The 12,747-nt window shown below is 47.9% G+C and overlaps 1 protein-coding gene across 3 annotated transcripts in view; it reads right to left on the bottom strand.

Annotated features, from left to right (window-relative positions):
• Positions 1-12,747, bottom strand: part of FGD5 (FYVE, RhoGEF and PH domain containing 5) — a 123,298-nt gene that overhangs the window by 42,526 nt on the left and 68,025 nt on the right. For all 3 annotated transcript variants that reach the window (XM_002758656.7, XM_008982198.5, XM_035273760.3), the window contains exons 4-5: positions 9,898-9,956; positions 9,756-9,786 (exon numbers count right to left, since the gene is read on the bottom strand). In XM_002758656.7, coding sequence (XP_002758702.3) covers positions 9,756-9,786; positions 9,898-9,956 — 90 coding nt within the window. The remainder of the gene's footprint in view (positions 1-9,755; positions 9,787-9,897; positions 9,957-12,747) is intronic.

The raw sequence follows: 12,747 nt of genomic DNA, 5'->3' as shown, positions 1-12,747 counted from the left end.
ACTCTCCAGGGAGCTTAAATATTAATTGCTCTGCAAGCTGGTTTCTCGTCTGTAATTAATTCTCACTGATCGACTTAGTCCCAATGGGCAGGACGGCCATTACCAACATGACTCACTTCAAAAACTGGAGTGTAATCAGAATTGCCACAAACATCCGTTCTTAAAACGTTCCAGCATGGGCTGGAAGTGCTGAGTGCCAGCCTCACCATCCATCACTCCCCCAAAGGGTTCTGCTGTCTCATCAACTTGGATCCACCATCACACCTCAGTGTCCTGGCAGCCATCTGAGAGGGAGGAAGCAGGTAGGAGGCACCTGGCCCTCATTCCTTTATTCATTCAGCAACTATTCCGAGTGCCTGCTTTGCACCAGGCCCTGAGGAGACAGTGGGAGCATGGAGAGAGGCACTTCTGCCCTCAGAAAGTGTGCAATCTGGATAACTGTTCCAAAGCCATGAGTAAAAAGCCCATTTCAACACAGGGGCTTAAGTACCGTGATGGGGAAAACCATAGGAACCATCAAACCAGGGAGGGGAGACCCGGCTTGGCCATGGGAAAGGCTTCCAAGGAGGCAGTGCCTACACTGAGACGAGAGGCGAGTGTTCCAGGCAGAAGGGACCGCAGGTGCAAAGGCCGAGGTAAAAGAGGAGCTGAGGGGTAGAGTATGGTTTCGGTGTAGTGTGTAACTGCGTGTGCAATGATCGCTCAACTGAAAACCATGAAGTTTTATAGTTTGAAGGACTGACATGTACTGCATGAGATTTATATCTCAATAAAGCTGTTAAGAAAAAGTAGGTAGGGAATCACAGATTGAGAAAATATGGGCAATGCTCAGATCTGAAGGTGCACTTGTGTCCAGAATACTTGAAGAGCTACTAACCACAATATGAAAAAGATATCTCAATTAAAAAAAAAAAGCAAAGGGAACATTCAAAAGAGCATTCCCAATGGCTAATAAGCAGAATGAAGGATTCAATTGCTTTAATCACCAGGGAAATGCAAAGTGAGCCACAGGGAGACACCACTACGCAACTGCCAGAATGGCCACGAGCATAGAGGCCGACAAGGACACCAAGATGTTGGCAAGCGTGTGGAATAAATGCTGTTCTCATACACTGGAGGGGGAACATATATTGTTTTAACCGCTTTGTTAACCTATCTGGAAGTTGCTCGTAAAGCTATGTCTATGCTCACCCTGTGACCCTGCAGTTCCTCTCCTGGGTAAATACCAAGGAGAAATGACTGCAGGTGTTTATGATGACGTTCACGGCAGCTTTTTTTTTTTTTTGAGACGGAGTTTCGCTCTTGTTACCCAGGCTGGAGTGCAATGGCGCGATCTCAGCTCACCTCAACCTCCGCCTCCTGGGTTCAGGCAATTCTCCTGTCTCAGCCTCCTGAGTAGCTGGGATTACAGGCACGCGCCACCATGCCCAGCTAATTTTTTGCATTTTTAGTAGAGATGGGGTTTCACCATGTTGACCAGGATGGTCTCGATCTCTTGACCTTGTGATCCACCCACCTCGGCCTCCCAAAGTGCTGGGATTACAGGTGTGAGCCACCGCGCCCAGCCCATGGTAGCTTTCTAATAGCCCAAATGGGAAGCCACCCACGTATTCATACGCAGGAGCACAGACAACCCAACTGTGGGATATCCCTACCAAAGAACACTGATACCGATGAACAGCTGGCTGAATCTCACAGACTGTTGAGCTAAAGCGGCCTGATATTTAAGAGTACAAAATTTATGATTCCATTCCTGTGAGCTTCAAGAACAGGCTAAACCAATCTCATGTGACAGAAAGCAAAACAGTGGTAACCTGGGGGAGGGTATGACAGGAATCTTCTGGGATGATGGAAATGTTCTAGCCGGGCAGGAGCTACACGTGTACAAACACACCCCCTGGGAGAGGGAGGACAAGCCAGGGCTCCCCATTTATTTTGCCTCTCCTCCAAACTCCTCGTGGCCCCTCCTGCCCTCAGCACCAAGTTAAACTCCTTGGCCTGGTGGCCATGTCCCTGAGGGAGCTTACTGCTCACTTCTGTGTAACAGTGGTTCTCCAATTTGAGTGTGCATCCAAATTACCTGCCAGGCTTAGGAAAACACAGATTGCTGCCCACCCTCCATTCTGCCTGAGTTTCTATTTAGCAGGTCTGGGCTGGGGCGGAATACTTTTCATTTTTCACAATTTCCCAGGTGATGCTGGTGCTGCTGGTCTGAAGACCGTGCTTTGAGAACCACTGCTTTCCATGAATCCTCTTCTCCAGCCTCTGCATCTCTGTTCTGCACGTCCATTATCCAATATACATCTTGCTATTCTTTCAAAGCGATTTCAAAGGCCACCTCCTCCATGAGGCCCTCTTGAGTTACATCAGCAGTCAGTCTACAAGCCTCTCAAGTATCCTGCCCCAGAAATCTGGGGTCAGAGCCTGAAGGACGTTACCCTAATCTCAGAAATGTCTTTGAAGTCAACTATTTTAACTTAAAAAAATGTACATTTTACATTAGCCTTTGAAACAGATCCATATCTAGTTTAATTTATTTAAAATTATGTATCTGGAGCAAAATGGAGGTTCTTGGAAAATATGCCACGTTTAGCCAGAAGCCTTTGGCCCTCCTGGGCACCTGTGCACAGCTGGGGCTGGGTTACACGTATGCCAGTCTGAAAAAGCAACAGCTTTTACAAAACATTGCACTGTCAGACTATTCACGAATCCTGTATGCTTCTGTTCCCTCCCCTCCAACTAAGAGAGAGTAGTGCGCCGCATTCACTTGTTTTCACCGTCAGGTTTGCTCGGCCTTACTCACAACTGTGCTTTATGTCTGCTACGTCAGTGACTACAGATCACTGCTGTGTTACAGATCAATTAAGTGAAAATCTCTGAGGGCAAAACCTGAGCATCTGTATTACTTTTTTTGAGGAAGGATCTCACTCTGTCACCCAGGCTGGAGTGCAGTGGTATGCTCATAGCTCACTGCAGCCTCAAACTCCTAAGCTCAAGTGATCCTCCCACCTCAGCCTCCCAAGCAGCTGGGATTACAGGCATGCACCACCACCTCTGGCTTATTAAAAAAAAAAAAATTTTTTTTTTGTAATCACAGGGTCTCACTATGCTTCCCAGGCTGGTCCCAAACTTCTGGCCTCAAGCAATCTTCTTGCCTTGGTCTCCCAAAGTGTTGGGATTACAGGTGTGAGCCACCATACCTGGCCTAAATGTGCCATTCTTAAATGGCCTCTGGGCCTTTGCAAACGTTGATCCCCTTGCCAGGCACAGCCTTCTTCACTGCACTCCCACCTGGCTATTCAACACATTTTTCTCTGGACATCCCTCTGAGCCCCCAAACCTCAGTATGCCCCCACCACTGCATTACTATTGTTCTTTTTCATGTCAGTCTTTCTCTCTAGACCATCAGTTCCTTGAGGGCGGAGACTTTCCCTGCCATCACTCATTCATACGTCACCAAAACAGGGTGCTAAGGAAGTTTATTTTCTTATTTAAATTTTTTTTTTTTTAGGGACAGGGTTTTGCTATGTTGCCGAGGCTAGAGTTCAGTGGCTATTCACAGGTACGATCAAGGTACACTTCAACCTGGGCTCAAGCTGTTCTGCTTCAGCCTCCCAAGTAGCTAGGACTACAGGCATGCACTGCATGCCTGGCAGGAAGTCTTTTTTGACTGAAGAAAGGATGGAACTGACTTCTTCAGCATGACTGAAGAAAGGATGGGACTGCTAGAAGGAGAACTTGCTCCACCATCATTCATTCATTAGATACATGCTGAGGACCAGCTGAGCTGTGTACCAGGCATCACAAGCCACTGAGAACAAGGGTAGAGTCCAGCTCTTTGCCCTCAAGGAGCTCAGGGTTTAGTGATGAAGGCAGATAGCAAACAAGCACCTAAGAACAGCCCCCAAACATGAAGCAAAACCTGACGACTGATGGAGAGACATACAACCCAATAATCATAGCTGAGATGTCAATACACCTCTCTCATCAGTGAACAGAAAGTGAGGATGCAGAAGACTCAACAGGATCCATCAGCCTGACCTATGCAGCATCCACAGAACACCCAACAAGAGCAGAAGGCCCATCCTTCTCAAATACACATGGAAGACTTTCCAGGTACGCTAGGTATATGCTGGGCTATAAAACACATTTCAACAAATTTAACAGGACTGAAGCCATACAAAGTATGTTTGCCAACCACAACGGGGTTAGCAGAAGGATAAATCAGAAATCAGCAGCAGAAGATGTGGGAAACACACAAATACTTGGAAGTTACATGATACCGTTTTAAATAACCCATGGGTCAAAGAAGAAATCACAAAGGAATTATTAATAGAAAGTATTATGAGCTGCATGAAAATAAAAACACAACATAACCAGTGACAAATACATAAAATAGGTCATTTCAAACAGTGAAAGGCAGAGTGCAGAGTAGGCAGAGTGAAAGGCAGAAGTACACCCACAGTGTGCCACCTCCCCATGTCCACATCCTTGCCATAGCCTCATTGTAGGGAGAGCATGTCCCCTGCCCCTTATGCCTTTGGGCCTGGCCATGGCATCTGCTGCTGCCACTGGGGTGTGGGTGGAAAAGACTATCTGCCAGTTGTGAACTTGACTCTGAGAAGCCCTCTGCTGTTTCTCCTGCCATTGCCATGAGAAGAGCTTCCCAGGGTACCAGCTGCCCCTTCAGCTTAGGTCCACACAAGAAGCAGAGCCACCAAGGTGAACCCAGCTTTGACTCAGCTTCCTCTGCAACTAGGAGTGCCCAAGGATATGAAAGGAGAAGCTTGACAAAAAAAGCTTTAAGGAAAGCTTTAAGCTTTCAAGGGGACTAACCCAGCTGGGAGGCAAGACCTGTCACTTTTCTATTTTTCTCCTTCTTCCTGCCTGGGATATAGATGCAATGCTTAGAACTGCGGTAGCCATTCTGTGTTCATGAGAAACCCTGGAAGTGGATGCTGCAGATGGAACTTTAGTCCCTGAGACTGTGTGGAGTTGACAAATTTGACCTGGATCTCCGGCTTCTGGAACTATTTTACATGACAGAAGAATCCCTAAATGATTTAAGCCATCATAATTGAGTTTTTGTTACTAGCAGTCAAACACAATCCCTAACCGACACAGAATGTTTAGAAAAAACTTCTATAGTAGACTGTATTTTCCAATAATAGCCACAACACTATCTCCTATCTCAATGGTCTTTATGCAATGTGAGCTCCATATTCCTCCCATTGAAGCTGGGTAGACCTTTGTGACTGTCTTAACTCAGAGAATGGTGGAAGTGCTGCTATAGGACTTCCAAGGCCAGATCATAAAAATGCCACACACCTTCCTGCTCTCTTGGGATGCTTACTCTTAGAACCCAGCCACCGTGCTGTACGGAAGTCTAAACTTGTGTAGTCAGAGACCACATGGAGAGGCCAGATAAGTGTTCTGGGCAAACCCCCAGCTTAAGTCTCGGACAACAGCCAGCCTCAACCACGTGATGTGTGAGTGAAGACACCTCCAGCTGAGCCCAGCTCCTAGCCAGCAGGTCACCTCCAGTCTTTGAGTCTTCCAGCTGAGGCCCCAGACGTTATGGAACAGAGACCAACTCCTACCACCATGCCCTGTCCAAATTTCTAGTCCAGAGAATCTGTGAGCATAACATGGTTGTCTTATGCCACTAAGTTTTGGGGCACCACTAGTTTGAAGTGGTAACACTTGAGCTGAGACCTGAATGGGAAGATCAAGGGTAGGACACTCCAGTGGAGGGAAGAGAAAAACTGACATGTGAATGCATTTGTAGTATTTGAAGAACAGTAAGAAGGTCAGTGTGGCTGAAGGCAGTGATGAGGAAAACAGTAGAGGAGGTACTGCCAGAGAGGTGGACAGAGGCCAGGTCATGTGGGCCTCCTGTGTGAGCGAACCTCTCCGGGGACAGGATGGTGACAACCTCCAGAGTTCTCTTCCAACTAGCAGACTGGCTTCTGAGCAGGCCTTCAATGCCTTAGCCCAAAGGAGGGAGACTTGGTAGGATTTTTTTTGTCTTTTTCTAGGAGAGAGACTTGTTTTAGATGAAAAAAAAAAAGAAAAAAAAAACAGAGGACAGGTATCCAGGGGCCATTCCTGTTCAAAATCTCTAGCTGTTCACCATATACAGCTGGGCATAGGGCTGGGCATGGTGGCTCATGCCTGTAATCCCAACACTTTGGGCTGCCGAGGCAGGCAGATCACGAGGTCAGGAGTTCGAGACCAGCCTGGCCAACACAGTGAAACCCCGTCTCTACTAAAAATACAAAAAATTAGCTGGGCGTGGTGGTGTGTGCCTGTAGTCCCAGCTACTCGGGAGGCTGAGGCAGGAGAATTGCTTGAAACCAGAAAACGGAAGTTGCAGTGGGCTGGCATTGCACCACTGCACTCCAGCCTGGTGACAGAGCAAGACTCCAACTCAAAAAAAAAAAAGAAGAATAAAAGAAAAGGCATAAAGTCCTTAGCCTAGCATTTTGGTACTTCTTGATCTGGTCCTAGCCTTATTTGGGGACCCATTACTTGATCCCTGATTCTGCCTCCTACCTGTCTTTCCAAAAGTTTCTATGTTCTAACCATGTGTGAAGATGTGGCACTCTCCAGACATACCATGAGCTTGTGAGTCTTTGCTCATGCTGACTCCCTTGCTTTATGTGCCCTCTTCTACCAGTACCCTGGACTGGTGAACTCCCTGAGTCCATCTCAATGGCACCTCTTCTGCAAACCTTCCTGCATATCTCAAAGTGAATATATCTCTTCCTCCCTCAAACCCCTACAGATTCTGCCCAAAACTACAGTTCTGCAAATTATACTTTCACAGAGTAATGTAAATTGTCTGTTCACATGTTGATTTCTCCTCCCCACCTCCACCCTCTTACCCTGCAAAAGGAAACCTACTCAAGGGCAGGTTGTGAGCCTTATTCAGCTTTGGGGCTCCAAGGTCTATTTCAGTGTCTACAGTAAACATCCTGTTATGATTCCAGAATGAACAGGCAATTCAGATGGACAGATGAATGGATGGCTGGATTGCTGGTTGGATGGGCAGATGAGGAATGGATGGATGGTTAAATGGGTGGGTAGATATCTGGGTAGATTAACTGGGAGTGAATGGGTGCATGGTTGTGTCATTTGGTGCATGAACAGATGAAAGGACAGGTAAGTGGGTAAAAGGCTGGTTGGATAGGTGAGTGGGTAGAGATTGACAGATGGGCAGGTGAGAAATGTTTTTATGATGGGGTTCCTGGAAGGACAGAAGGCAGCCTTTAAACCAGAAGTCAGTAACCTTTTTCTGCAAGAGGCAGGATGATAAATACTTTAAGCTTTGTGATCCACGTATGGTCTCAGTCACATATACTCTTTTGTCTTTTTTCACAAATGTTTAAAAATGTAAACTCCATTCCTATGGAGCCTATAGGCTTCACAAACCCAGGACCATGGCCATCGGGATGACTGGAATTCATGGCAGCTGCTGAGTTAGCTGTAGCTACCATGTAACAAGCACAAAGCTGCACCCCAAACACAGAAGGCCACCCCCGCACCCAACAACAATAGCACAATGAAGCCAGGACCTTTCCTGCTGGGGAGATTTGGGAGGTACCATCAGCCCCTCCTCATCACTGGGCAGCCTTGGGAATTTAACAGTATCAATCTCTAAGACGAAATTCTGAAGAACTTGCCAAGCTTAGCAACCAGGGATAGAGTCAAAGCTGGGGAGTGGTGGAGAATGCCCCAAAGTCTATGGGTCCTTTAAGACTCATGTCCCTGGCTAGGACCTGGAGTCACACTGGGAGATGTCTGCCCCCTCTATCCCCATAAGCACTGATATAATAAAATACAGGTCCAGACCACAACGTCCTGCAACCACCTTCTGAGTGGTGACTTTTTTTTTTTTTTAAGATGGGGTCTCGCTCTGGAGTGCAGCAGCCCAATCTCGGCTCACTGCAACCTCAGCCTCCCAAGTAGCTGGGATTACAGGCACCTGCCACCATGTCTGGCTAATTTTTGTAGTTTTAGTAGAGACGAGGTTTCATCATATTGTCCAGGCTGGCCTTGAACTCCTGACCTTAGGTGATCTGCCCACCTCGGCCTCCCAAAGTGCTGGGATTGTGAACCACTGTGCCCGGCCCTGAGTGGTGACTTTTGTGAGTTCTCCCCTCACCCCATCCTTAGGATATGATCATGGACTACCAGGAGCTTCAGTGTCTTTCCAACTGGCAGGAAGCAGAGCAAACACAGATGCATGTTTTCCAGTTAAACACTCTTAACAAGTCACAAAAATGCTCAGCCCTTCTGTCATGCTGCCAGCCCAGAAACAGGTGAGAGAGAAGGAAACAAAATTAAAAAAAAAAAACAAAACAGAAAACTGATCCTTCCAGCCTTTGTCAAAGAGATCTTTTAGGTGTAAAGCCGGATGGGGGGCTGGTACATTTCATACTTGAGGGCTTTTGAATTCAATAGTGTACACAAACTTTCATCCTGAGGGGGCAAAAACGAGGGGCCGAGAGCACCAGACCAGAGTAGTGCTCTATCCCCCCTGCACCCCCAGGGGGTCCTGGCTGCTGTCAGCTCATGTGGGGATGTGATGCCAGGGTGACATTGCTGACAGGGACCTCAGCAGGGTTCAGCAAGAGGCCTGGCTTGATGTTGAGTGCTCTGATAAACCCAGAGATGGTCCCTGCCCCGTGGATCTCCAAAGGCAGCCAGGGATGCAGAGTGAATGCAAGGGCAGTGGCCTGGGAGCCAGAAGACCTGGCGCTTGTCCTGGCTCCACCATTATGTGACGCGGGCAACATCACCTCCTCTAGGCCTTCCACATCACCACCTACAAAACGTCCAGGTACACATTCCCAGCTCTGACATTCTTAGAGACGGTGAATGATTCAAAGCACCACAGAACCCAATGCTCAACCATTGCCAGACTGTAAATGGCCCAGAGAGAGCTCAAAGGAGCAGGAAGCCTGGGTCCGCCATGGTCCCCCACTTTCTGAGTCTTTGCTGTGCCCTCTTCTCACCCTTTCCTACGGCCTAGCCCCAAATATCACCTTCTCAGGGAAGCCTGCCTAAGCTGTTGGTCAGCCCCTTCATCCGTCCCCTTTGCTGGCCAGAGAGCTCCTGGGGAAGGGCCCTGTCTGACTGTCTTCCCATTCTCTAGTTCCTGTCATGCAGGGAGAGTTCAAGAAAATGTCTGAGCTGTCTGCAAAGGGGCACTCTGCAAGCTGTCCTGTGAGTTGTGAAGGGGGGTGGTGCCTGATGTTCAGGCTGTCCCCAAGTCTGGCCCTAAGGAGCCCCTCACCACCAGCTCAGGCACTACTGCCTTGATGCTAGGGAGACTGAGGAAGCCTCTTGATACCCTCAGCTGCTCCATCACCAGGCAGACATCTTTTTCATCCGAACCTAAATATCACACACACTCACACACACAAACTCAATATAGCAATGCCCAGAAACACTCCACTGTCCTCTTCCTGACTTTCTCGTCAAGAGGGCTAAGGAAACCTTAAACATCCTGCCCAGAGCCTCATGCCCCTGTGCACTCCATCCCTGAGCAAGGAGGTGCACCTGCTGTCTGCCCCTGGAAGCACATTAATCAGGAGACGGACTTCCCTGAAAAGCCTCGGTGAGTGCTTGCCTGCTGCCAGGCCTCTGTTAATGGAAATCACCTCTGTCTCCTCATTGCTTTCCTGCCTCTTATATCACAGACTTGTAAAAGGGCAATTATTTTTGGACAATTAAAATGATTAACTCACCAGATGTAAGTGCTGGAGCATCTCCACGTATCTGCAGAGGGAAAGAGGGTTGAGGCTGCATTAATCCCCATCCTGTATAAGCCCAGGAGGGTGACGTTTTGTTTATAAGCTCAAGGCCACAGGCAGCTCCTTGGGGACTCACGCTTTCTCTGAAGATAGCAGTTCCTGTGCGATGACAAGGGCTCTGGACTGTCCTTCCACCTGTGGGTAGAAAGAAAGCCATTGGCGGGGCAGGCATCAGTGTAGAGGAGACCACCATGCTGCTGGAGGCAAGTTCCAAGCATTTCTCAGCCCATTTCCTGGCACTCATTAACTGTATGTTCTTCAACAAGTTATTTAACCTCTCTGCACCTCGGTTTCCTCATCTGTAAATGTGGATTTTATTTTATTTGAGATAAGGTCTTGCTTGTCGCCCAGGCTAGAGTACAGTGGTGTGACCTCAGTTCCCTGCAGACTCAAACTCTCAGGCTCAAGTGATTCTCCTACCTCAGCCTCCTGAGTAGCTGGGACTACAGCTGTGTTCACAACACCTGGCTAATTTTTAAATTTTTTTGTAGAGACAGGGTCTCACTACATTGACCAGTTCAAGGCTGGTCTTGAACTCCTGGGCTCAAGCAATCCGCCCACCTTGGCCTCCCAAAGTGCTGAGATTATAGGTGTGAGCTGTAAATGCAGATTTTAACAGCGTCTAACTCTGAAGGTTGTTGAGCTAATGCCCAGCATGGCACCCGCCACATAGTAAATGCTCACTCAATGGCCATGATGATGGCATGACCTTTACATCCCATTTCATGGTCCCACCAATCTTGAGCAACCTGTGTTTCCCTGTACTGAGGAATTCTCTCTTTTCTCTTGCTTTTGTACATGCTGTTCCCTTAGCGTCCTTCCCCACTTCTCTACCTGGCCAACTCCCAGTCATCTTGTAAGACTTAGTCATGGCAGTACCTCCTCCAAGACGCCTCTCCTGATCCTCCCCCCTCAACTGTCTGGGTTCGGTATCCTTTCTGAGCATCCTCCTCTCTTGGCACTTATCATTACTGTAAACAATTACATCTCTCCAGGAGGGCAGGGACCAGGAACTTCCACCCCTGCATGACCAGTGCTTAGCGTATGGTAGCTCTCTTTGTTGACTGCAAGAATAAGTAAGTGTGGTAGTTCCCTTTGTTGACTGAAAGAGTGAGTGAATGCACATTCATTGCCCTTGGGAAACACTAACTCTGCAGGCTGACCTCAGATGGTGAGCTATTTAACCCATTTGAGCCCCAGTTTCTATACTTCTATGATTTGGAAATAGACTGAGATTATGTCTATAAACAGGAAGGATGGGCAGGGCTGAGACAGATGCCTGGGCATTCTGCCACAAGCAGGCTCCTGCTGGGTGGCCCCAAACCTGCCGGATATCAGACACGACTACTGGCTGGGATCCAGAGATGCAAAGACATGTTATGGCAGCCTGATGCAACGGATGGGGGTGGCTGTGAATGTGCAGGCATGGCTGGCAATGGGTGGCCCATGGCAGAGCAGAAGGCACTCAGCTGGGAACATCTGACTGACTCCTGGTACCACTCTGCACAAGTCACTTTCAAGTTCAACCCTCAGTTTCCCCATATGTGGATAAACTAACTTCTAAATTCCCTTCTGTGCTGAACCTTGTGTGTTACTAAACTTGAGGAGCCACTCATCAAGTGAGCGATCTACTCTAGTGATGAGAAAATCACGGCTGAGAAAGTCACTGCATAGTGTTGTGGTTAAAAGCCTGGGGTCTAGAACTAGGCAGTTTCCTGCCTCTGAATCTTATTTGTTGAACAAGTCATTTAGCTTTCTGTGCCTTGATTTCCTTACCTGTGAAATGGGCACAGAAGGAGAGTAGTATCCAGCACACATGCATGTCATGAGGATCAGATGAGTGTCTGTATAGAGGATCTCTCACACTTGGAACTGTGCCTGGCATGCGGCAAGCACTATGGCATTACTGGCCATCATTATCCTTATTGTTTTTGTCATTGAGGTGGTGCCAGGAACAAAACCAAGTAACCAGGGACAGAATAAGAAAAAAAAAATTACAGAGTCGAGTAGGGGAAAGGCCTTAACTGCAAAATGAAGGCTGGGCCACTCCTCTGACACTAGCAGCAGAGACAGTGGAAAGCAAATGGACCCTGGAATCACTCACATCCAGTGCAAACCCAGCTCCAGCAGTGTTTCACCGTATGGCCTCTAGTGAGCCCCTTTCTCTGAGCCTCAGTGTTTTCATCTGAGATCTGATAGAGAATAACCAACCTGGTCTCACACACTGGCTTCCTGAGGATGTGTTCCTGACTCAGGGCCTCTGCACGTGCTGTTCCCTCTTCTTGCAACGCTCTTCCCCAGATCTTCTCACTCGTACTTACTGGTTCTTTCAGGTCTCTGCTCAAGAGTCACCTCAGCACAGTCATCCATGACTGCCTGCCCTAAAGAACTCCCCAAATCATTTTCCACCGCAGGGTTTCTCCATCTTGGACTACTGACATTTTGGAGAATAGTTTTTGCTGTAGGAGCCGTTCTTATGTATTACAGGATAACTAACAACATCCCTGGCTTCTACCCACTGGATGCCAATAGCAGCCTCCACTCCCTCATCCCCCACTGTGACAAACAAAAACATCTTTAGACACTGCCAAATGTCCTAGGGCTTGGGGTGGTGCAAAACATCACCCCTGGTTAAGAGCCCCTACCCCATCTTTATCCTGCTGCACTTTTCTTAAGAGCAGACACACTACCTAACATCGTTACACAGACGATGCTCAAGAGACATCCCATCAACCAGTGAAATGAGACGCAGTGCCTGGAATATAGTAGGTGCTAATAAATTCCCTTCTCTATCTGGTGCATCCCTAATATTTCCTGACTGTTAAGCAAAGTGGTTTTTGGAGACTATAGTCCCTCTGAGGCTATCCTAACAGGGCAGAACTCAGGCCCGTAGGCAGTCAGCCTCTGCATCTTGTTGTAGCTTCTT

Source organism: Callithrix jacchus, chromosome 15, assembly GCF_049354715.1.
Source record: "Callithrix jacchus isolate 240 chromosome 15, calJac240_pri, whole genome shotgun sequence".
NCBI lineage: Eukaryota > Metazoa > Chordata > Mammalia > Primates > Cebidae > Callithrix > Callithrix jacchus.
This window is presented reverse-complemented; position numbering and strand designations above follow the sequence as displayed.